Source organism: Octopus bimaculoides, chromosome 3 (genome assembly GCF_001194135.2).
Source record: "Octopus bimaculoides isolate UCB-OBI-ISO-001 chromosome 3, ASM119413v2, whole genome shotgun sequence".
NCBI lineage: Eukaryota > Metazoa > Mollusca > Cephalopoda > Octopoda > Octopodidae > Octopus > Octopus bimaculoides.
The window spans coordinates 30,495,769-30,521,899 of NC_068983.1; the positions used below are offsets into that span (position 1 = coordinate 30,495,769).

Here is a 26,131-nt window from a genome sequence, read left to right on the forward strand (position 1 = left end):
CAGTCAAATCCTGACTCTAAACCACAATAAATGTTCATATAGCACAAGGAGCGAAGACGAAGACAAAATAAACCAGCTATTTTTCAGCGTGGCGGTATCTCTTAGATACCCTGTATTATAATTTTAAATAATTATTACCTTTGATGGTTTTTATTCCCATGCTGGCCACTTGATAAAGTCAATATTTTAAATATCGATCTTATCCTTATTTATATATATATATATATATATATAGATATAGATATATATATATATAATCTTCAAGCCAGACTCAATGATGTCTGGATCTATGACACTTCCATCATTCGCCACGGCTCCAAATACCATCATAGAGGCAGGATTCTTAGTCTCAAACACAGGGGGTGCATCGGAAGGGATGTATACAATCACTCAAGAATTTCTGCGATTCACCTCAGGGTCTACAGTGAACTTCTTGTCAACATACACGAGAGTTTTTCCTGCAACTTGATGCTTGATGAATGACAGAAGCTTTGAACATCTCTCGGCTCTGATTGTTTTAGCCTTGACTGTGAAGAGGTGACGACGTCGTCAAAAATAACTAGTCATGCCAAGGTTCCTGTTCACAGTGAATGGGTTGGCTTCAATCGAGCGTTTGAGGCTAGCGACAAACTTTGAATTGCTTGGAATCACTTCGAGTCTTGTGTTCTTTTCTATCAATCTTTTCCTCTTCTTTAAATGGTTTATACAAATGATAAACTGTTGATTTTGGAAGTTTCGTCGACTTGACAATTTAGCGTGCGCTAAAACAACAATAGCGGAACGATTCTGTTGTTCCATGACTTTCCGTTGTCGAATTATTTCGCTATTTACCTGAAAAATAAAGAGAAGGATTAGATTTTCAAGCAGGCAAGGTTTTGTCAAAAAAAGGAAATGTTAAACCCACTAAGTCAACTGTTTAAAATTGGTCTCAGTTTATCTGCAAGACCCTGTACTATGAATATAAAAAAAACACATACCAGTAACGATACCTCTACGGGTTTGCTAGATATGTTAGAATTACTAACTATGTCTCTTTGGTATTACACCCTATGGTCTGCAGAAAGCAAAGGGCATACTGAATAATGTAAACCTACCAACATTAGGTTTGAAAAAAATATATATAAATAACGTGGATAGAGTTGTAATACCTTTATTCACAGATCTACTCTGTCAGAACTGACTTGGGACTAGATATTACCAACACTTACTGATATATATACTTCGATGTAACAAATGGTGTGAGACTTGTTTGAACAGAGAACCGATACATTGTATTGTATTTATATAAGGGATAAGAATACGTTACAAAAAAGGTGCATGTTACATATAGAAAATTAGTGCTCAGATCGGACTAGATACTGAAATCTAACGTTGAACAAAGGTAGATGGAATCCAGGCAGACAAGAGTTAGCTAAAAGCAATGTATCATCCGAGCTAATGAAAGTACAATAAAACAGAAGATGGGCAGGCGGTTGTTGATGGCGTCAAAATAGTTTCTGTGATATCAGAGTATGAACTTTCAGGATATCAATCTATCTATGAAGAACCACTATGAACCCTCGATTCCCTGATTTTCCTTTCCTTTCATTCTTTATTTATTGTTTGATTCACATATATTTCTCTTTCTCTCTCTCTGGAATATTTTGAAGTACACACATCAAGCTATAAATAAAAGCATGCTAATATTGGGTTGAAAAATCCCTTTTCGATAGGCAAAGACTATAAAATTCTCCTGATGTCAACTAATATATATTGTTTCGATACCATTAACAAGCGCCTGGCTCCCTTTATTTTATCAAACTGTATTTATATAACCACTTCAATCGATAAATTAAATTTTGAAACAAATTCACAAACAAAATGAAGATAAACCAAACCAAAAGCAAGTATACTATTCCCGTTTACTTTCTTTCTACTTACGAAACTAAATGTTTTGTAAATTGGGTAACGTTTTAAGAAGGTTGATACTATAAAGATTTCAGTGTGAGCTTTTTACAGCTAGAACTACGAATCAGTTATTAATTTTCTGTAATGTATGGGCTATTTTTGCATTTTTGCATCCAAGTATTCAGAGCAAGAACTAAGAATTCTTGTAAATAGTTAATACATTGTTGTTGGCACTCCGTCGCTTACGACGTCGAGGGTTCCAGTTGATCCGATCAACGGAACAACCTGCTCGTGAAATTAACGTGCAAGTGGCTGAGCACTCTACAGACACGTGTACCCTTAATGTAGTTCTCGGGGACATTCAGCATGACACAGTGTGACAAGGCTGACCCTTTGAATTACAGGCACAACAGAAACAGGAAGTAAATGTGAGAGAAAGTTGTGGTGGAAGAGTACAGCAGGGTTCGCCACCATCCCCTGCCGGAGCCTCGTGGAGCTTTAGGTGTTTTCGTTCAATAAACACTCACAACGCCCGGTCTGGGAATCGAAACCGCGAGTCTGCTGCCCTAACCACTGGGCCATTGCGCTTCCACAGTTAATACATTAAGATGTAAGTAATAGTCACTGACAGTCATCTGTTAGAGATGAACTATTCTCTAGTCTAAAAGAAAGAGAAAATTCAATACGAAATGTAGTCATTAATACTATATTTCCCCGTATATTAATATTCCTCTTGAACGCTTACAACTTTCGAGTAACTATTATTGATATTTATCTGATACATTAAACATTTTGTCTTTCTTTCTATATTTTTGCAGTGCCAAAATTTGTTGGCGACAGATGTGAAACCCACTCGCATTGTTACTCTCGATTGAATAATACAGAATGTGTCAAAAATAAAACTTGTATCTGTAAATATGGATTCAGCAGTTCGCCCGACGATTCGAAGTGTGTCTCACGTAAGTATTGCTATAATGACAATAACGGTTTCAAGTTTTGGCACAAGGCCAGCAATTTCGGGGTAAGAGGCAAGTCAATTACATCGACCTTAACGCTTAACTGATACTTATTTTATTGACCCCGAAAGGATGACAGGCATAGTAGACCTAAATTCAATGTAAAGACGGACGAAATACCGTAAACATTTGCCTAGCATGCTAACGAATTCTGCCGCCTTTTAAATAATAATAATAATAATCCTTTCTACTGTAAGCACAAGGCCCGAAATTTTTGGGGGAGAGATAAATTGATTACACCGACTTCAGTGTTTCACTGGTACTTACTTTATCGACCCCGAAAGGATGAAAGGCAAAGTCGACCTTGGCGGAATTTGAACTCAGAACGCAAAGATGGATGAAATGCCGCTAAGCATTTTGCCCGGCATGCTAACGATTCTGCCAGCTCGTCGCCATAATAATAATAATAGTTATATCAGTAGTGGAGTAGTCACTACTGATAAGTTTGTAATTTTCAAACGAAACTAGTAATAGATAGATAGATAAAGAGAGAGTTCAACTCCTTCAAACGTCAAATTTTCCCTTTCATTCTAATGGAGTCGAAATAATCGGCTATACCCACCATCCAAATTGTATACCCATGTAAAAAGAAAATCAGCGTTAAATAAGATTTATTTACAGCTGTTACGTTCTTATTTCAATTCCTGCCAAGGTCAGCTTTACGTTTCATTCTTTCGATAAAATACGTACCAGTTCAGCACTAAGGTCGAATTAATCAACAACCCTCCCACCTCTAAAGTCATTGGCTTTTTTTTTTTGTTAAAATTTGAAATCATTACCAAATATAAGGAGAGCCTTGATTTGGAAGAATCCCGCGAGATCAACTTTTACCTTTCATTCTTCCTGAATCGATATAATCGACTCATTCCTTTTCTATGTGCCTAGATTAGAATTTATTATTAACATGAAAGATCTTCTACGTAATCGTTCGACTTGCTGGAAATAGTAACCAAATCTTCTTCACATCGGATAAGAGACTTATACTCAGAAAAAAAAAATGAGAGATGGTTATGAGTGGAACGCTTTTGGTCGTATGCCTGCTTAATCAGGGACTGAACGACAACAACATGTAAGTGGCCATCTTATAATAAAGATGAGCGTCAAGTGAGTCGTGTGTGGTTTCCATTTCCTGTTGAAACCAATTCACTTCAGTTACGCCACCACTAATGGCTTTCATAACCACATAGAGTTCACACACGCATATGTGTTTGTAAGAATACAAATATAATATTCACATGTACAATTACACACAATAAATATATGTTCTAAAAGTGTGAGATATATTTGATTTCATATAAATATGAGATTTAAAATATTACAGTCGGATAAATGTTTTCTGTAATTATATGGTCATATGTCCAGCCAAAAACAGACTAATGGATATTAGTTTCTATGGCAGTAATACTTAAGAGCGAAAGCTAGAAATCAAAGTAGTAAAGGTGTCAAGAAAATGATATTTGGAGAATAATCTTAAATTTAAAGTTTATTTCTAGAAACAGAAACGAATCATGTATCAATGACTTTTTTCTATTTTGTAAACACGTAAAATATTCTAGTTTTAAATATCAGTTTAATTAAGTCGCAAAATCCATGATGATAGTAGCAGGCGAACTGGCAGAAGCGTTAGACCTTGCGGCATCCGTTCCAGTTTTTAGCATTCCGAGTTCAAGCAGTGTTGAAACACACACACACTCACACATATAATGTATACGGTGGGCTTCCTTCAGTTTTCGTCTACCAAATCCACTCACAAGGTTTTGGTCGGCTCGAGCCAATAGCAGAAGACACTTACCTAAGGTGCCACGCAGTGGGACCGAACCCAGAACCATGTGGTTAGGAAGCAAGCTTCCTATGTAAAACTCTTAAATATAGATTTGGTTATTTCCTGAAACATGTTCATGATATCCTAATTTTTAGAATAGTTTTGATTGATCCCATGAAATACAATTTTAATTTGAAAACTAGTTAATAGCATTGAAATTAATTCGGAAAAGCTATGCTTATTGAGCATAGCTTTTCCTCAAACCTGAGGAATCAAAAGGCAGGTTACCTGATTTTCATGGTATAAAGTGACAGAGATCTCAACATTCCTCCGGAAAGGGATGCTGGACTGTTGCAGGGTACGAGACCAGCGATTTTGAGGGCAGTAGGCAAATCAATCACATCGACACCAGTACTTGACTGGTGCTTTATTTTATCGACCCTGAATGGATGAATAGCAAAGTTGACTACGGTCGGATTTGAACTAAGAACGTAAGCCGGAAGAAATGTCGTTAATCATTGTGTGCGACACGCTAACGATTCTGCCAGCTCGTCCATCGGTTACATAGTTTTGTTCAATTTTATTTAAAGCTTTGCTTTATTTGAATCTGTGTTAATTTATAGATTAGTATCTATTTTTCCCTCTCCACATTGCAGGCCCGACATTACCTCCATACGTATCAATGCCACTTCTGAACTATACAACTTGTGATGAGTCTAATTCATGTGGTCGAAATGAACACTGCGTGAACATTACAGAACGGAAATCAATATGTCAATGTATACCTGGTTATTCATCTACTGTAGGCGAAAAACTAAATTGTATAGGTATGTATTACTTTATAACAGATGTTTTAAAAGTTGCTTGTTTTGAATCCTGTCATTGTTGCTACACTGTGTTCTTTTGGCCAAGATACTCAGTTTTCAGCCGACGGAAAAAGCCCATTTATCAAACAGTGTGTAATAGAACATAGAATGACTTATCTGTATATAAAGTATTAGGTAAAGTGCTCTGAAGTTTTTAGACGTTTCATTGAAATACTGTCAGGTTTGACTTCGCTTTCATCCTTCTTGCGTATGTTTATCTTTTACTTGTTTACGTCATTAGACTGCAGTCATGCTTGGGCACCACCTTGAACATTTTGTAGAATGAATTGATCTAAGTATTTAATTTTGTTAAGCCTGGCTTGTAAGCAATAGCTAACACACACACACACACAAGTGTGTGAGACTAGCTTCTTTCAGTTTCCGTTTACTATATCTACTCACAAGGCTTTGGTCAGCCCGAGATTATAATAGAAGACACTTTTCCAATGTGCCACACAGTGAAACTGAACCCGGGACCATGTGGTTGGGAAGCAAGTTTCTTACCACACAGCCATGCCATCAAATAAGTATTGCTTAACTGTAGGTCGTCCCTGTTTTGGAAGTCTACAAAATGTCGTCGGTACTGCCCCTCTCTCCTAAGTAAGTAATGGACAATATCTGGTAATTGTTGTGTTGACCCATAATGAAAGAAGATTATTTCTCTGCCGGTGTGATTTGAACTGGATGAATTTATAATATTTTGCGTTGAACACTGTTAAGCCAACTGAAACAAGTGAAAGATTAACACACACAGTTATTAGAGGGAAAAGTGATATAAAGATTTTTCTTTTCTATTTATAATTATTTCATTTTACTTCAAAACAATTTTATGTCTACTTCTATTTGGTACATTGGCATCATATGTAGTATACTTGATGCAACTTTAATTCTTTCTGAGATCAAATAGCAGGAATATATAATCGTCGTGAATAAAGTTACACCAAATCGTAATATACACTGACAACTATTAATGTGATTTTGTCGAAATTTTGATACCTTTTACGCACCATAAATTTCAGTTTACTTCAATGAGAATATCATAATTACTACATTCTGTGCCAAAACAAACTCGTGGAAGAAACTGTTTAATTTCACTAATAAATGTGAATAATATTGCGAAGTTTGAAATATTAAACTAGATTTCGTAGAAGCTCTTAAAATGTTTCTAACAACTTTAAACTTAATGAGAGCTAAAGTAAATTTAGGCAAGAAATTATTATAAAGACTGCTAGCTAAGAAAGCTTTTGTTAATTTGTCAAAATATGACACCTTTCGTAGTCATAAACCAACATTATACCTTCCGTCATACAGTTCTATATTTATGAGATGAGGAATTATGTACATTATTTACATTCGACGGATATTTGTCCTCCTCTTATTTGTTGTTAACACAACGTTTCGGCTGATATACCCTCCAGCCTTCTTCAGCTTCTTCAGGTGTCTTGGGGGAAATTTCGAACCTGGGTTCTCATTCCTAAGGTATTTTTCGATGTTATTATTATTATTGTTAAGGTCACTGCTTGGAATATGCCCGTGGGCATATGGCGTAGTGGTTAAGAGCGCGGGCTACTAACCCCAAGATTCCGAGTTCGATTCCAAGTAGTGATCTTAACAATAATAATAATAACCTCGAAAAATACCTTAGGAATGAGAACCCAGGTTCGAAATTTCCCCAAGACACCTGAAGCAGGCTGGAGGGTATATCAGCCGAAACGTTGTGTTAACAACAAACAAGATGAGGACAAATATCCGTCAAATGTAAATAACCTTCTATCATATTCTTGTTTGTTAATTTCTGGATATTTGTCAACTACGCACTTCGTATTTCTCTTTTGCTCACGTTTTGTTGGTCATCCTTATATCATATACCCAGGCCTATTCCCCATTTTTTTAGGAGGAGGTAGCCACAGCAAGACACACCAGGCATTCCATTTATTTCCCAGCTCGAAGGGGCGAGCCTCGTTCTATGCTCTGGTTAAGACATAGAACGCAACCTCAAATATCAGCAGCGGGGCCCGACAGCATATGCTGGTTCTGTACCCCTTTGACCAACATCAAAATTCACTCATCCGTCCACTAACACTCTCCAAACTTTCCTATCACTTATAAACTCTCTTGCCTCTCTCACTCCAACACCTAACAACCAAAGCTTTCCTCACTCCATCCATCCACACTAACCGAGGTCTGCCTCTGATTCTGCTGCCTACTACTTCAGCTTCATCACCCTTATTACTATTCTCTCCATGTGGCCAAACCACCTCAATATTTGTCTATCCAATTTGATCACCACCGATCAAATATGATCAATAAAATCGGTGGCGTCAAACTGAATGTGTTTTCATCTATTCTGATATTACTGGATCAGCTAACAATCTTACTAAAGCGATTTCTTTGTCGTAATATATCGGATTTCCAAATTTTTATATCAATGTTGTATAGAACATAACTCCTCACATTCTAGGGTTAAACATTTGTTGAGTTCAATACGTCTGCATGTGTGGTTTGATATCAAATTCTCCAAACGATCCTTTAACATTGCATACGCTTCACGTTTAGCAAAATATTGTATTTTTGTGTAGTTTTAACCTGAATGTTAAAGACCTGGCTTCACTGAAAAGTCAATCATTCGTATCTGTCTTACTGTATTTTGTATATTCAACAGTATAGTGTCGGTGTTTAATTTATACAGGCTTTTAGATTTGACACAGTAAAAAAAAAAGACTTTGCTAACTTTCTAATAGTGGTTATATATATATATATATATATATATATATATATATGCGCGTACACTCTTCTAAATGGAGTGTACTCAATGAATTAATTTACTCGGTTATATCGGCATTATTTCATCGATCTATATGTATCGAATGGTTAAGTTCGCTTTTATTTCTCTCTCTCTCTCTCTCTCTCTCTCACATTACATTCTACTTCGCGCGTCGAATCCCATTGTTACAATAGAATTACAACAGAAGATAATCATATGAAGTTTTGGGTGATGGTGGGGCTTGTCAGTTACATCGACCCCACTGCACAATTGGTACTTATTTTATCGACCCCAAAAGGATGAAAGCCAAAATTGTTTTAGCGGATTTTAACTCGGAATCAAAGACGGACGAAATGCCTCCAAGCATTTTGTTCGGAATGTTAACAATTTCACCAGCTCGCTGCCTTGGTACTACTAATAATAATGTCTATTATTACACACTTTTAGTGTGTGAAGTAGTTACTTCGCTGTCGAAAGAAAACCCCTATGTTGTTATCTCAAGTTTATTTTTGAAGATAAGAGACTAAGAAAGTCTAGTTTGAATTTGTGAAGACTGGTGGGAAAATCTTCGACACAAAAAGAAAAAAATGTAAGACTAACTTTTACATTAGCCACATGGCTGGAAGAAACGAAACAAACCAAAAAGCCAGTACCGTAACAGAAAAAAAAAATTAAAACAGATTTACGTACACAGAATGTCTTTCGACTTAGCGACAGAAATTCGGTGGTGCCTTATGGGAGGGAAGAGAAGGAAAAAGTACAGATGGATCGAGAAAAAGATAGTAAGAACGAGAACGGATTATTGCGGAGATAAACCAGAGAAGGTAGGTCTGAAACGGAGAGGGGAATAGATGGAAATATAGATAAACGGATATAAATAAGGGTGGATAGCTAAAAAGATAGGATAGAAAGATAAATGGAAGCGAGCGTTGAAAAGGAGGTGCGTAATTACAAAAAACGATATAGTCAATCAATGAAAACGATAGACAGAGAAAGCAGCAGAAAAGTAAATATGAAGAAATAAGAACTGATAGGTAAGTTGATACAGAGGGATAGAGATAAGTTATTTCTTTATTGCCCACGGAGGGGGAGGGGAGACCACATAGAGGAGACAGCACAGCCTGATTGGGGTCAGACACAAACATGATGGTTAAAAATTAATGCAGCAATAAAATGATGAATTTGATGATACAAATTTCATTACAAAGTTACAAACATAAAAATGGGGCAAGGGAACAAGGTAAAGCTCCGACCCCACGAGCCCTGTTCTCCTGCCAACACCTTTCGGTACGACCTATGGCATGCGCACGAGGCGTCTTTCTCACACACAACACTCGTACTACACACGCCCATCTTTCTTTGAACATTCTCTCAGACAAACATCTCTCCAATCCCACTTTCCTTTTCAGGTGAAAAATCTCACCAACCCGAGGCCAGAGAGGAAGCTGTCTGTCGCTGATCCTTTCACTCTTGTCTTCCATATCCCCTCTTTCGCAATTGCTACCACTGCAATTCTTACCTTCTTTCGTGAAGAAATCCAGTGGGTCAATTTTTAGAATTGACTCAGACGACAACTGTACTCTTCTTGAACCCTGAACTGCAGGTGTTCCGCATAAGCCCACACTTGTGACAGGGATAGAGATAGGTATCGCACAACAAGGGGGAAAGCTAATATGCTTTTCAACCTCGAGGAAAATTAGTTTTAGACCAACCAGGAGATAAAAAAAAATTGGCCAGTAGAATGGTCATTTCGAAGATATAGAGGTTCTTGCACGATAAAGGAAGGTGATTGTGCTTTTTAGCTTCAGAAAAACCGTTTCTGCATCCTTGAATGTAACTACATCCGCTGCTCTCATGACTGATAACTTATTATTGAGCTGGCAGAATTGTTAGCACTTTCTTCCAGCCCTTTACGTTCTCAGTTCAAATCCTGCCGAGGTTGACTGCTTTTTCATCCTTTTGGTGTCGATAAAATAAAATAATCAATTACTGTATGTTGATGTAATCGACTAGCTCTTCCCAAAATTTCAGGCCTTGTGCCTATAGTAGAAAGGATTATTTAGTGGCTATATCAAATATTCCCGTTTTTGTACAGAGCCTTATTCATTCTTTGTCTCACTTTCAAATCGTCCAAGTATCAAAAGGAATCCAATAATACATATAAATTACCAGTACAACTTGATTATAAATACTTATGTGTATGTAGTTATATCTATGCGTTTAATAAACAAATATTTAGTCTCTCCGTAAAATAGGCTCCGTTTCCAGCGGCACGAAATACAGATCGATGTAACTAGTCTCCTCTTTAGTAATATTCAGAGATCGCTTGCTATTCCTTGTCTCCATGTTGTCGAGAGGAAATAGCATACAAGTACTTATTAAAAATTATAAGATTGTGAATATTCTTAAGGGTTTACATTTCTTAAGACGATGGGATATAATATGAACGAGTTTGTTACTTCTAGCAGGTAAAGCGATCAGACAAAGTAGGCACGGGCAGCCTTTGTTCGGGGAGCAGGCTGCATTAGATATAGTACATCATCAGGTAGGCTGCACTATTAAAAAGAAAGACCCTAAGTTAATTTTTCGTTAGGTCCTTTGGCTGCAGGTTGTTAGAAATTGAAGTGGAGGTTTCCTCATTAGATCATGCTCATTGAGGAAGGTGTGGGTATGTGGTTAAGAAGATCGCGTTGCAACCGTGTTTTCGGGTTCAGTCCTACTGCGTGACACTTTGAGCAAGTGCTTTCTACCACAACGTTAGGTCCAACTAATACCTTGTAAGAAAATTCGGTAGAGAGAAACTGTAAAGAAGACTGTTGTGTGTGTAATATATATATATATTCTTATTTTATCTAGTTTCAGCTCATGAGTTGTGGCCATGCTGGGGCACCGTCATTTATATATATATATATATATATATATATATATAATGTGTCTATTTCTCCCTCCCCCGTTTGATTGTTGGCTTGTTTGGGTCCTCTTAATTTAGCAAAAAATAACGACAAAAGTACTGGCAGCGATTTGTTCGAGCAAACCCCTTCAAAATGATACCCCAGCATGTCCGCAGTCCAATGACTCTGAAACAAGTAAAAGATAAGATTGGTTGTTGTTTTCCATTATATCTCTGAAATCAGTTGTTCAAGCTATGATTTTCTCTTGTTATATTCTCTTCAAGCATTGTGTGTCCCGAGCAACATTATGCAATGTGTTATTTTTTAAGACGAAAGGCTGATTTCGGGCACAGATAAACGTTATTTCTAGCTCACAAGTCCTATCCTCCCTTAGAATAGAGAGGAGGGAGATGGATCAGTTGGCTTGGGCTTGCTACTTTGAGGAGGCTTAATCCCCTTATTAGAAACAAACGAAGTATCCTTTGTTAAATATGTACCAAAAGATAGTTTTTTTTGTTCTGTTACCCTTAGTATGCACCTTACATATACATTTATATACCAGTAATCCATGCAAAAATCATACATATCTGGCACTGCTTACGAAAATATTTAATGAACAGCTTAAAATAGGACCTACATTTCACAAATTACCTGGGTCAATTACCATTTCCACTATGGCTAATACTTCACATTTAACCCAAGCCTATTACTAGATTTTCACGGAACTCGAAGAAGCGACCACCTAGAAACGTCTCTCGTTAAATAGTGTGTTCATTAGTTGATGTTTTACGTTTTCTTTGTGAGTAGCTACAAGAAAAACAAAATAGAGAAAAATAACTGTGATGATTGGTAGAAAAAAATATTCGCATAACAAACAGTCTTAATGTATTTTCCATGTGTTGTTTTTGTATAAAGATGGTCTGAGTATATTTAGTAACGATTCTACAGGCAAGGCGCCATTTTGTTCGCACGAATCTATTTATAATTTATATGCATGCATGATTCTGTTTTCTTATTACAATAAGTATGCTGTATGTCGTTATACAGTGACTCTTTTGCCTCTCTTCGTGGCAGTGGGGTAATTTTGATGCAAATGTCATTTGCAAAATATTTAACATGTTCTATACATGATTTCAACATTTTCCACATTGAAAGCTTTGTATTGCAAGCAGTGAATTGGCAGAGTCGTTAGTGTAAAAAAAGAAAAGAAAACAAAGTCTTGCTATATTTGTTTTTGCCTTTCTGCACTCTGAGTTCAAATCCTGCCAAAGTCAATGTTTTTTTTTTTTTCATCTTTTCGGGCTCCATAAAATACAGCTCCAGTCCAGGCAGCTGATTAACAAAGTTGTTAAACCGTTTTAAGCTTCTGAAGCATTATTTGTTTTGACTGAGTTCTTAGGTGATTGATTCAATTCCGATGTTCGATTAAACACCGTCTGGTAACTGGGTGCCTGCAGCGGCGTTCATTCTAATTAGAAAAAATATGCCCAGATTTATATTTACTTGCCGACGTTGAAACATTAGCTATTGGCTGATAGTATTTTTCTCATTAGCATTTATTTCTAGTTGGTGTTTTATTACTTCTATTAAATATTTCTACGCTAATTTAACCATTGTATTTCTTAATCATAGTATTTCTTTCTTTTCATACGGATGGCACGTCTACGTTATTTATTAGTATATGTCTCTAATATCACGATATCGGTCAACTGTGTGCTCACGATCTGCATTGTGTAAATTGACACTTTTATTTATCTCCTGTTTCATAAACCTCTATTATATATATATATATACATACTTCGTATCTTTTTAATGGTGCATGTTTTTTATACCCGATATCTCACACTCGCTGTGTTTTCATAAGGAAATACAGAAAACAGAAGTCAGCAACGAAATTAATATCTGAAGAGAAATAAGCAGTTGCCAATATTCTTTCGTTTAACACCGTTTTGTCAGCCTGGTCTGATAGAATCGCTTACTTGTTTTTTTTTTCTTTGTGGAATTGACATTATTTATTTATATCCAGACTTCAAGAAGTTCTTGTTTTACCTTTCACACCCAACACGTTGATAGTTTCCTCCTGTTATTTACTTAACGTGTCAATAGACAAGTAAATATAAATATTTTTAACAAAGGCGCAAAGGGCCACATAATTTATAGCAGAAACGGATTATATCGGACTAGTATTTGACTGGTACTCATTCTGTCTACCAAGGAAAGATAGCCCATGTCAGCAGTAATTGAACTGAGAGCGCAAAGACACACATATATATATATATATATATATAGCATAGTACTTTTTTACATCGCTTAACCGTTTCTGCAATTAATCAGCCAAATAAATAGTAAAATGTCTAAACGATGAACTGATTTGTTTGTAGGAGATACTGATTTCACTCTGAGTACTGTCATATAGATGTGAATATTTCAAAACAATATGATAAATCACAGTGATTAAATACATAACCCCTCGGGTATTTTCTTGTTGGGACGTTTTTATTTGATTTGAAGGCGTTTTGATATGCTGAATCCAAAAATGGTATCCATTTCTTACCATCATATCTAACAAGATAGCCAGAACCACCAATCATCAATGGGTGTTATGCGTGGACTTTAAGATGGTCAGTTTTCTCTTGGGGCAACAAAGTGGGTACACCAAATACCCACGCTTTTCATAATGTATAATAGTAGAGCCAGGGAAAAAAATTGGGTGATTAAAGAATAATTGCAGCGTCAAGAATGATCGCAGTGTCTTCTAATGTGATTAAAGAGGCTTTAGTTCAACCAGAAAATCATCTTACCTCTACTTCATATCAGCCTTGGCATTATGAAGCAATTTATTAAATCTCAGAATAAAGATGGTTCTCCCGACTCATTCGTCACTCCTCTTGTCATCACTCATGTCACTCAGACTAAGCACAGCTTTTCGTCTCCAGATTATCATCCCTCTTGAATTTGATCCCTGTTCAAGTTATTGTAGTTTAGCTCCAGTTCAATCCTGACTCAATATACATCATCAAACGCGTTCTAGTCGTGACTATCACATCTGCATTTATGTCAGAGTATGATTAGTCTTTCCTTTTTCTATAACACTACAGTTTATTTAGATGGAGTTTCGCTGCCCTTTTTACCAGATCGAGCAAGCATCTTCCGTTCTTTTTTGTTGGTTTGTTTTTTTGTTTTCTTTATGGTTAAAAAATATTTTAAAAGTTTCATTCTTTATAAGTACGTTATTAGAGATCGGCTACTCATTCCTGTCCACACTTTATTCATGAGTTTCCTGCAGGTATTAACTTGCAATTATTACAAGGATACATTAATAATGTCTATCTCAAACACTTAAAATACAATTAAAATAAAAGTGAACATAGCATTGCATTTCATATTTTATTACTGCTTTCATTTCTTTTCAGAGGCAATGACGTTTTTGCTACATATCGAGTTACGAGAAGAAGCTGGTACTTTCGACTACAAACCGTTATATTATATCTCAGAATACGCCAATAAATCGCACAAACAGTATGAAAATATAAGTAATCGGATTTTACGATCAGGGGTGAGTTACTTATGTCTAATTATATCTTTTTTTCCCCACAAATATAAAATCAGTCATTAATAGTGCAGTAGTCGTAATTGATGTTCATGATCAAAAGCTTTCTGCACCTTCACACATCTTGCTTTCGGGATTAGTTTATCTAGGAATACATTAGCGTTTGCTTAATTTTTAAAGCCGTGTTGTTTGATATGAGATTTAATTGCTATATCTTACAGGTTACGCAACCATTTAGAAGCTTCCTGACTAATACATCGGTAAATATTTATAATAGAAGCTATGATGGTCGGGCCTTTATTCAAGGCATTAACTATGCTTGTGAAATGAAATAACACTAATTGGGAACTGAAACCGGTTAGTTTGTCATATGGAAGTTTCGCTCATTTCTACAATACCTACCTCTTACTTAAGAAATAGTGGTGCCTTCTGATTCGATGTTTTTAGGCAAGGAAAATGAAATATTGTGACATTTAAGTGATTCCAAAAAGATACTGTTGGGGAGAGAGAAGCAAAATTCTCCTAGTAACAGCGGTACTTTGTACATATCGCTCAGTTATATGAGCGTATACTAATGTACAATTAGTTTCACACTTGGAGATTTGTATGTCAGTAAAAACTTCCCAGATTTTCCTGACGGAGTGAAATTCTACTCTGTGCAATGCAGGTTTTGCAATATTTCGCAGAGATTTTAGAGCATTTGATATACTACATTGTGCTATTCGTTCAGGTTCTATGCGAGCTGAGTTCAAATCGCACTGAGGCCAACATTCTATTCAACATATTCCCTTCTCAGATTCATATTGCTTTTCGTCCTTGTCAATAAAAAAAGAATCCCTATTCGCATGAATATATATAATTAACATCTCGCATAATATGGATAACAGAATTAAACGAATATTCAGAGCACGATGTATAATGCATAGCAAGAAATTTTCCCCTCAACATCTGGATAATTAAACACAGCTCTAATAATCAATCAAAATTCCAATAAATAAACAAGCAAACAGGAGATGATAAATCAACGAATAATTTAATATAGCAGCGTTTTTCTTCTCCCTCTCTCCCTCAAAGACATCAGCTGTGATTAGACAGAGAGAGAGAGATTGACTGAATCCACCAGGTTTATATTACCAAAGACACGTATTTCACCTAGGCACAGAGATGTCTATGTAGTTAAAAAGCTCACTTTGCAACCAATTGGTTTGGGGCTCATGCCCATTGCGCAACACCTAGGGCAAGTGTCTTCTCCTATAGCTTCGGGCCGACCGATGCTTTGTGAGTGAATTTAGTAGGCGGAAACTGTGTGTGTGTACCTTTTTGTTTGTCACCCCACACCGCTTGCAACCGGCGCTGGTCATTTTTTCTCTCTTGTAACACACCCCTTAACTTAGCGGTTCAGTAAAATGTACGATGGAATAAGTACCAGACTTAAATAAGTACTGAAATCGATTTATTCGACTAACACCCCTTCAAGGTGGTGTTCCGGCATGGTTAGTAGGCCAATGACTGAAACAAGAAAGGCGCCATTACGTTGGAGGCCCAACCTAGAACGATAAGCTGGAGGTAGCGAAGACAGAAGTCATTAGATATTCTGGAACAAAGCGTTCGTAACGGCTTTAGTTATAAGTATCGATTTGTTAGAGTTCTTCTGAGTAAACACGTTGGAAAATGGTGGAGCACAGTTGACGAAATCGCACACTAGATTGTTACTAGATTTTTTTTCCTTTTTTTTTTATCGAATCCTGAACGGTAAAAAGATGAATGTTAACATGATGTACACAGGATTAGCACTCAAGACAAAGAACCCCAAGCTGAATTAAATTATCGGACAGTAAGTGCGGTACCCTATTACTTTTGTCGACCTAAACAGTATTACGCATCTAGTGAAGTGCTCTAGCGTCCTGCCGCACCAGTGTATGGCCTGGTGGTTAGGATATTGCACATGCGATTGCAAGAATGTGGTTCTTGAGAAAAAAAAATAACAATTTCACATTGTTCCACTCAGTTGTAAATCGTTAAAGTTACGAAGGACTGTCGTTCTGTTCAGCAGGGATGATGGCCTGCCCACCTAACCAGCGTGGTAGCATCATTCGAGGGTAAATCAACGCAGTGTATAACATTCGATAGTCTGGCCGATACTGATGTATATGTACACACACACACACACATGCTCGATTTTAAAGTTGAACTCTAAGCAGATAAAGCTGTAAACAATGGTGTGTGAATATTGAATTTTAAAAAAAAACCCTTTTAATAGAGAAATTAGAAAGCTTCGAGTTCAACTATTAGAAACGACTTATTTCACGTCCTCTCGAAGCTTCTAAATTCTTATGATGTAGCTTTCTGTTATACCTGGTTGAGAGTAGAGAAATGTAAAATACATAACACACACACACACACACACACACATCGGGAGAGAGAAAAATATAAGATAGATGCGTGCGCACACACACACATACATATAAATCTATTTTACATTTCCCTCTCCAGTTTTCACGTTTGTCTACGGTTTAGCAGTTGTTAGTAAAAGATAGTTATAACAGACTTTATTGAAACCAATACATCAGAATGAATATTTACGTTGTTGCTGCTGCGAATCAACCTTCCCCAACCCATCTGTTAGACCAATGATCCAGGATTACATTAATGTATCTTTCTGGCTTTTAAGATGGTGTGGTGTAAGGCTGATTTAACTGCTGCTTTTAGTAGCAAATCTCTGTCTCACATAAAAGTGCTCGCCGTGGCTCATCTGGTAGCTTTTACATTGGTGTAGGACAATGGTTCTCCGTCGGGGTCCATATGGCCCCTGAGGGTCCATATAAGATTTTGTGGGGTCCACACCACAAAATAGCAAATTGGGGACCCACAATAGTATTTTAAGTACCCCTGAAAAAAAAAACTGTTTAAAATGTATGTATTGGCATGTATGGCAAGCAACAGCTACGTTTCTTCTAACATTTTACGTAGTTCAACCTACACAAGTTAATGTGTGAAAAACCAAATAGGAATTTTGAAGAAGTTTCTATAAAACTAATTTTTAAGCATCGAATGGCTATGGGGGTCTACCAGAATGAAATAGTAATTAAAGGGGTCCATAGGAAATAATGGTTGAGAACCCCTGGAGTAGGAGATCCCCAACGCGATAACAAGTGACTCATTCGTGTATAAATCGCATCGGTAATTTACTGTGAAATTTTGGTAAAAAGAAAAACCTTTTCTCTTCATAATTTTAGCTTTGCCCTGTGTTGTCCTCTTCACAGTCTTTTCAGTTAAAATCAAGTACAAAATGGTGCGACTTACACACGAGTATATAAGGTAACTCGAGGTTTCTAAACCCTGCAGATTTCTTTTGTTTAAGAAGCCTTTTAAAGTATTAGACTGGTGTTAGTTTGATGCAAAGACCCCCGAGTCATGGTCCAGTTTTCTTTCTACCGCTCTAGTGTGCTGATGATTTTCTCCCCTTCTGATTATAAGTTTTGATTTCTAACATTGACACAAGACCGTTAAATGGATATCCAGTACTTGACTATAATTTATTTTATCGATTCTCGGAAAGATGAAAGATGACTCCGGAATGATTTAAGCTCATAATGTTGATAGCCATAAACTAAGACATTTTTCAGTCTCTCTAATGATTCTGCCAATCAGTGTAACTTCGATTAATTGCTCTGTAGATATTCTGTCCTAGATGCTTCCACTGCGCCGCTATAAAATTCCTACTTGTATTGATTTCTTACATAAGCCGTATGCTTCCAGAGGAAGCACTATCGATTAAATCCACTCTAATATTAGTGTTTAGTCTTAGATCTTCTTGCATTATTGTAAATCTGCCGTAGTTCTGTCCGCGTTTATCCAACTGGTCCTTGTATATTTGAGGGTTTCCTGGAATTTTCAGTGCCAAATATTCTAGGATCGGCCCCTTTTCCGGATTTCATCTCCTTGCAATTTTTGTACACCGAGCTGCTAGCAGGCGCCAAAAATAACCTGCTAAGCGAAACCATGACGTAATTTTGAGGATCTTCTGTAAGCATCATTAGCTGAATGTCATTAGATTTTTGGCAACTTTTGCAGTCATTTTCCATGTTTCACTGCTATACAGCACTTTGGGCAGAGCTCTTGCATTTTAAAATGCACATCTTCTGTGCAGTACTGTTGCTTGTTGATCGAAATCTGGCACATATGCTGGAACAGGGCTCATACCTTGCCAAATCAATTATTACTAATTGGATAATAATTACTATCTAGAGGATTAGAGACAGTGTATTAACAGGTTGAATTTACGTTGGAATATGCCCAAATTTAAAAGAGATAGTTGTTTTTGCTTTGCCATAGTCAGTTGTAATTGACCAAGTCTCATGACAAAAGACGCTCCAGCTGTGACTACCCCATATTTTTACTGCAGATATATATCTGCATTATCCAATACATCCGGGCTTATTAACGGTAATTTAGCTGCTATGTTTAGCAAGATGCTTTACTGTTCAGATTTCTCTCGATGGTTTATGAAAACAAATGATTTAAGTAACAGAAAAATAGAGACGGGTTCAACTGATAAGACTGTGTGGAGTTTTGAGATATTTGAGAATGTAGTCATGCAAGAAATGTTAAAATATTTTAGAAAACATAACTTATTTATTATATAGGGGCCATACAAACTCTCTAGGAAGTTCCAATATAAAGGGCTTATGAATCAGTTGGAAATAGAAAACAAATCATCCTAGTTTCACATTGTGCAATGCAGTCCTACATATATAGAAAAAACGAGATGGTCTCGGTTGGAATTCTGCGGCTAGGGCCGGATTAAGACCCATAGAGGCCTTAAGCACTTAAAAGATTTTGACACTCCGTATATAATTCAAAATTTAAACAATAATAGACCATAGAATAATTTTTTTTATTTTTCAAAATGAAACAAAACTTAGTGAGATAGAAAAATAATGTTCAATTACTTCCACTTCATTTATATTTGAAAAGTTTTTCTCTTTTTTAATTGCAAAATCTTTGATCAGATTCTCATGACAACATGAATACTTCAAAATTATATTTCCGATCACATAAACCACTTGAAATATTATTTTTGCAAGTGATTTCTTTTGTGCCGCAAACTATTTACCATTTTTCTAGTGCCCCCTTCCTTTGATGCCCGGTGTATATGCTTATTTTGCTTAATGACTAATCCAGTACTGCTCGGAGCTGACTAGGGGTTAAATAACAAGAACAAGCAGCCAAATAGCCCTTGTATCACAACCAAGTTTCATTAAAAGGGAAGGAGGAAAAGAATAAAGTAATGCTAGATTCGCTGAATGGTCACTGTTGCAATGTCTTCGATCATAGGCCCAATAAATCGACATTGACCTTGTGTGAAACCACAACAGCAATGTAGGGGCTTTATTTGATATTGTCAGGCATAATATCTTATCAATGTTGACAGTTAAAAAACTGGCAGTTAAAAACGTTTTTATAAAGACAATTTCCTCACTTTGTGCTAAGACATTCTTTTAGAATTATCTTATGGTGTATCTGTGAGCTTACTCAACCAGGAAATTACTAAACATCAAACCAAAGAATATAATTAGATACTCTGTTACTGTATTTTGTAAATGAATAAGGAACGTTTGATTTATTACATCAACAAAATAATTTTGAATTGGGTGACTGCTTTTTAAAATAATTACAGAAAATTGCGAAGTATCCAGTCTGAGGACTACTTCCCCTACCCAGCCAGGAAAGGATAATAGCGCTACCTTTCTTCCTAGTACTAAACCGTGTATATGCATGCATTTATATCAAAACTTGGCGGTCAACCGTGTATATGCGTGCATTTATATCAACTTGGCTGAGGCTGGTTGTTCCACCATAGAACAAAACTCAAAGTGGAAATGTCAACTCCTGATGTAATAAACATATACCATTTCTACCCAACGTATCAGATAATGCTTGCACTATATAGAATATATTTTCGTATACTTTACAGCGCTTACATTGCGGTGTGTGTGTGTATTTAGGGCGATCTGAAATTACCAAATCCTTCAATGTAGTGCCCCAGCATCGACTTAATTATTAACAAAGATGGTTTTATTATTGACGTCATAGTTTATCCCTAGATCCACTCTGAATAAGCCTATGATCAAAGGCGTTCTAAACATGACCATCTCGCCTTTTTTTATATTCAGGATTACATTAGCCAGCGTCTTCATTATGTGTGCGTATGTATTTGACCGCGAGCATAGTTTGACAGCCAGTGTTGGTTTGTTTACGTCCCGTAAATTAACGGTTTGGCAAAAAGAAACCGATAGAATAAATACCAGACTTTAAAAATGTACTGAGATTGATTTGTTCAACTAAACCCCTTAAGGAGGCAATCCGCATGGCCGCAGTCTAATAACTGAAACAGATAAAAGATAGTAGGGTGTGATTTTAATGATCTCGCTGCTATTTCTAGCAGATCCTGCATAGAATCTTCTTTGGATCCAAGGGAACATTAAAAGTGAGCCTTGTCAAGCAAGCACCCCAAGCGATTATATATTCATTTATAAATATGTATTTATGTGCACTTATCAGCTGAGAGAAATAATATACTTCTGTTAATAAAGTAACAATTGTCAGACACCAAACTACATCATAAAAACATATTTAAAGCCAAAAAGAATAAGATTGGTGTTAATTTTACGAGAATCATATTCTTTATCCTTTATTGATGGTGTAGTTTGTTGGTTATATGCGTGTGAGGCTACCTGTGAATAATATAACACCAAACGAACATTAATAGTAACTTTTATTTAACTACACGAATAATTTTAAAATTTGTCATGAATTATAAAGTTTCGACATCAAGTCAACACAGCTGAAGGAATGATTCTGTAGCATTCATAATTAGTTGATTACAAAAGCTCTATATTGAGGCTTGTCAAGACGCGGTAGATTCAATCAACATATCCTATCCAAGCTGAGCAGACAGTCGTGAAAACGACTATTATAAAGACGAGGAAGAGTGTGTGTGTGTGTGTGTGTGTGTGTGTGTGTGTGTGTGTGTGTGTGTAGCAGGTTGCCACACACTCTGAAAATTGGCGTTAAAAGTAGCCTTTATATAACCCTTGTAGCGGAAAAGTTCCTGAAGGATATAGTGATTTACCGCATGATGTCTGGCTGCTGATTGGCCAATAACGTGAAGAAGCCGTTGTTATATCATGACTTTAACTTCGTAATTCGACGACTCGGTTTCGAGTTTCGCTACAATATCTTAGAAAGGCAGTGAGTGGCAGAGTAATTTTTTGAATTCAAATTCTGCGGACATTAATTTCTGTCTTTTATCGTTATGGTAGTCAGTAATATAAATCCCATTACCTTAATCGACTACGTTCTTCCTCCAAATATTGTCTAATGCTAATGTTAGAAAATCCTCTTTGTTGGTTTTAAAAAAGGCGATGAGTGGCAAAAAAGGGAGATTAAATGCCTCACAATATTTAATAATTTTCTTTATGTTCTGATTTTTAATCCTGTCATTGTTGACTTCGCATTTATTCCCTCTGGAGCTAGCTATTGTAATCGATTATATCACACCACCAATTGTGTGGCCTTATGTTTAAGCTATAAATTATTCTCAGCAGATTCTCGTTGAGGGGTTGGGATCACTAGGTGAAATTATGGGAGTTACTTAGTATGTACTAGTCAAAGAAACTCAAATGTTCCAGTTTAGTATCGTTCATGTTGACCTCCCAAATTTCTGAGGTTAACGTGGGTGAGGTTCAGCTATAGCTTTTATAGACTGACATCCGGGAAAAATGAGTTGTAAGAAATTCAAGTGTTTACAATGCAGTTTTGGCAATGCTATACATGTGGTTTTGTAATGAAAGATATAATTAGTGATTGTGAAGTCTAGCACCTGTGGCATTTTATGAATATCTAAACTTGGTTATTGTATAAGTTACCTATATGGTACGCCTTCGCAGATTACGGCGACGAGTATTCCAGCTGATCCATAAACGGAACTACATAGTCATTATATCATAATGTATGTAAGTGGCTAAGGCGGCGAGCTGGCAGAATCATTGAGGTGTTGGACAAAAGCTTAGCAGTGTTTCTTTTGGCTGATTACGTTATGAGTTCAAATTCTGCTGAGAACAACTTTGCTTTTCAGCCTTTCGGGATCGATAAAATACAAACCAGTCAAGTACTGGAGTTAATGCAATCGGTTTGCCCACTCCCCTCGAAATTGCTGGCATTTGCCAAAATTAGGAAGAACTATAAGTGGCTGAATATTCATGAACGAAGTTCAAACACAGTGTATGACTGTGAATTAGCAGTCGTAAGAGCGTCGAGTACAATGCTTTCCGGTGTTTGCTTCGACTCTCTGCGTTCCGAGTTCAAATCTTACCGAGGTCAATTTTGTTTCCCATCCCTTGTAAATTAAAACTAAAAGTACCAATCCAATATAATGGACTGGTTGGACTGTAAGAATGTCAGATGAGATACCTTCTGGCATTTTTCTCCTTGCTTTGCATTCTCAATTCAAATCCCACTATGGTAAACATAGGTGGTAGACTTAATCCATACTATTTTAACATCATTCCGCGACACCTTTCGTGTCCTTTGTTCACTCTGCTGTAAGAGTTTAGCCCAGGCTTCCGGATTGATGATACTTCTCGCCTTTCATCTCACCAATCTTGGAAGCCCAACCTTCTCTCTTGACTAAAAGAGAAACAAAATTTAACTCTTTGAATTACAGATTGAGTCCATACCACATGTTTCCACACAGCTTCTGTCTCTAATTTCACTCATAAGGTTTAGTTCAATCCGAGTCTGTGGTAGAAACAGTATTCCAAGATGCCACACTGAGATGACATTGGATATCTCAAGTAGACTCCTTTAGTAATTGGTTGTAGCTACACACTTCGTGACCTTATAGAATTCTTGATCACACAGATTATTTATCGATCTTCTTCCTTTCAGAGAAAGTTCTGATCAGGTCTTCTTTTCATTTTGTCGTAACTACTTCACACAACCTATGATATCTGTGAAAAAAGACTTGAGTATCTTATTTTCTGTTTCTGACTTTCACCTTTGATTATAAGTCTACTGCTCTGAGGATGATCTGGAACTAAACAAAAAATAAAACCCCAATCTCTACCATAGACCTGACACTCTTCGGAAGTAATTTTGGTTTCAAATTTTGGCACAAATCCAGTAATTTCAAGGGTGGGGTAAGTTGATTACACCAATTCCAAGTGCTCAACTGGTACTTATTTTATCGACCATGAAAGTCAAATTCGACCTAAACCAGCAAGAAAAACGCCACCAAATTCCTTTACATCACATCCCTATCATATAAAAACGAAGGAACGACACATTCAATAATGTAGTCTTAAACATGCTAAAAGATAGAATAGTTACGGCTGAAATGACTTTGATTATATATCTGCTCGATCAGGACTGATTTAGAACTAGGTACCATACCAAAGCGAACCAACCTCTCAGGTATGGACAATCGTTTTCGAGAGCGGGATGCATGAGACGTCTCGTCATTTGGTGAGCTGTGCTACTAAAAACATTTAAGGTAATTTTTCGTTGGCGTCATTCAGAAGTTTTGCGAGCCGTAGTTTGTTCACGACTGCTCTACACGGTTACATAACATGCTAGAAACGGCAGCTAATTTTTCTCAAATTTGAACTTCCTGCCTTCAAAAATTGGAAGACATTTGAAATGTCTAACTGATATGAATGGCCGTGGCCGGAACCATCACACCTTTGATTTTAAGTCTGTTGTTCTGAGGATGATCTGGAGTTAAACAAAAAAAAAAAAACCCAATCTCTACCCTAGATCCGACACTCCTCAGAAGTAATATTGGTTTCAAATTTTGGCACAAGTCCAGTAATTTCGGGGGTGGGGTAAGTTGATTACACCAATTCCAAATGCTCAACTGGTACTTATTTTATCGACCATGATAGGCAAATTCGACCTTGGAGGAATTTGAACTCAGAAGGTAAAGACAAGCGAAATGCCGCTAAGCATATTGCCTGACGTACTAACAATTTTGCCAGCTCACTGCCTTCTATTATGAAATAATATTAACAAACATTTGTTAGCATTTGTGTAAATCTTATGATTTTGGCCAAAAGAAGAAAGTGGCAATTGTATCGTAGAAGGGCTACTTTGAATTGAGTCTTCATCGTAGTATTGCGACTAGGTCGTTATCACAGATGCGATTAGTGTAACGAAAATGTTGACACCCACAAAACTAAATGAGAAGTGAATTTAAGGTATGTGTGCGCGCGTGTTGAAATGGCTAAACTGACTCTTTCGGTGTAATTATTTCAGTTGGAAACACCGTTCTCAGATCCAGTCAATTACAAGTCCTTAAAAAGAAAAAAAAGAAAAGTAGTCGAAGAAAAATTGAAAAGTAGCATTAGTTTAATTTATGCACATTTATGATTTATGAGAAATCGTTATTTCCGAGATCAGAAAATATTTAAAGTTTCTTCTATTAAAAGACGAAGCCATCTTCCAATAAAATTTGAATAGTTATAAAACCATACTTTCCTCTATATTACAATAGGCAACATCGGTTTCAGTTCGATATGTAGTCGTCTTGACCGTTGTCGTTTTTACTCCTTTAACCGATTATTCTTAATCATTTATCTATATGCTGGTTCTCAAATTGTTCTCTTGGTAAATAACAGTGAATGGATCTCCATCGGCTGAGATGATAAATAGTGCAGTTGTTTGATCAACCGAATTGTTTATTCATTAAATTATGTAGTGTGACTATATATTAAGACACTTATTTGAACTCTTTAAGTAATCCTCCAGCAGAATCAGCGTGACAGTGTGAAACAATGCTAACCCTTTGAATTACATGTACAGCATATCAGACAGGCTTTTATAAAGTTTCGGTCTATCTTATTTTAGTCACTAGGCTTGGGTCAACCCGAAGCCAAGGTAAAAAAAATACTTGCCCAAGGTGCTCTGCGCAGAGATTCTCTCATCTCTTTTCTGGCAAGTACGGTGAAGTTTATGCCACGTCGAAATGTGACTGGAGCTGTCTACGATACTTGCCGAAATGATTAAAATATTAGTCAATTGATTAGTGTTATATTTTGCTCCCCGCATAATTATTTCTAACTAGATTTTTGGTACTCCCAACATTAAATGTAATAGGGATAAATAATAATAGTAACATCCTTGCATAGTTACTATGATGTCGAGACATAACATCGCTCACTATTCCTTAAAATAACAAATGCATTTACTCTTTTACTCTTTTACTTGTTTCAGTCATTTTACTGTAGCCATGCTGGAGCACCGCCTTTTAGTCGAGCTAATCGACCCCAGGACTTATTCTTTGTAAGCCTAGTACTTATTCTAACCGCTAAGTTACAGGATCGTAAACACACCA

At 36.6% G+C, this 26,131-nt stretch overlaps 1 protein-coding gene across 1 annotated transcript in view; it reads left to right on the forward strand.

Annotated features, from left to right (window-relative positions):
* LOC106868471 (cell death abnormality protein 1) overlaps positions 1–26,131 on the forward strand; it is a gene marked incomplete at its 3' end in the record, with an annotated part of 329,389 nt that overhangs the window by 291,791 nt on the left and 11,467 nt on the right. Inside the window, exons 14-16 of the mRNA XM_052966721.1 lie at positions 2,706–2,846; positions 5,322–5,492; positions 14,600–14,742. Of these exons, the coding sequence (XP_052822681.1) occupies positions 2,706–2,846; positions 5,322–5,492; positions 14,600–14,742 (455 nt within the window). The remainder of the gene's footprint in view (positions 1–2,705; positions 2,847–5,321; positions 5,493–14,599; positions 14,743–26,131) is intronic.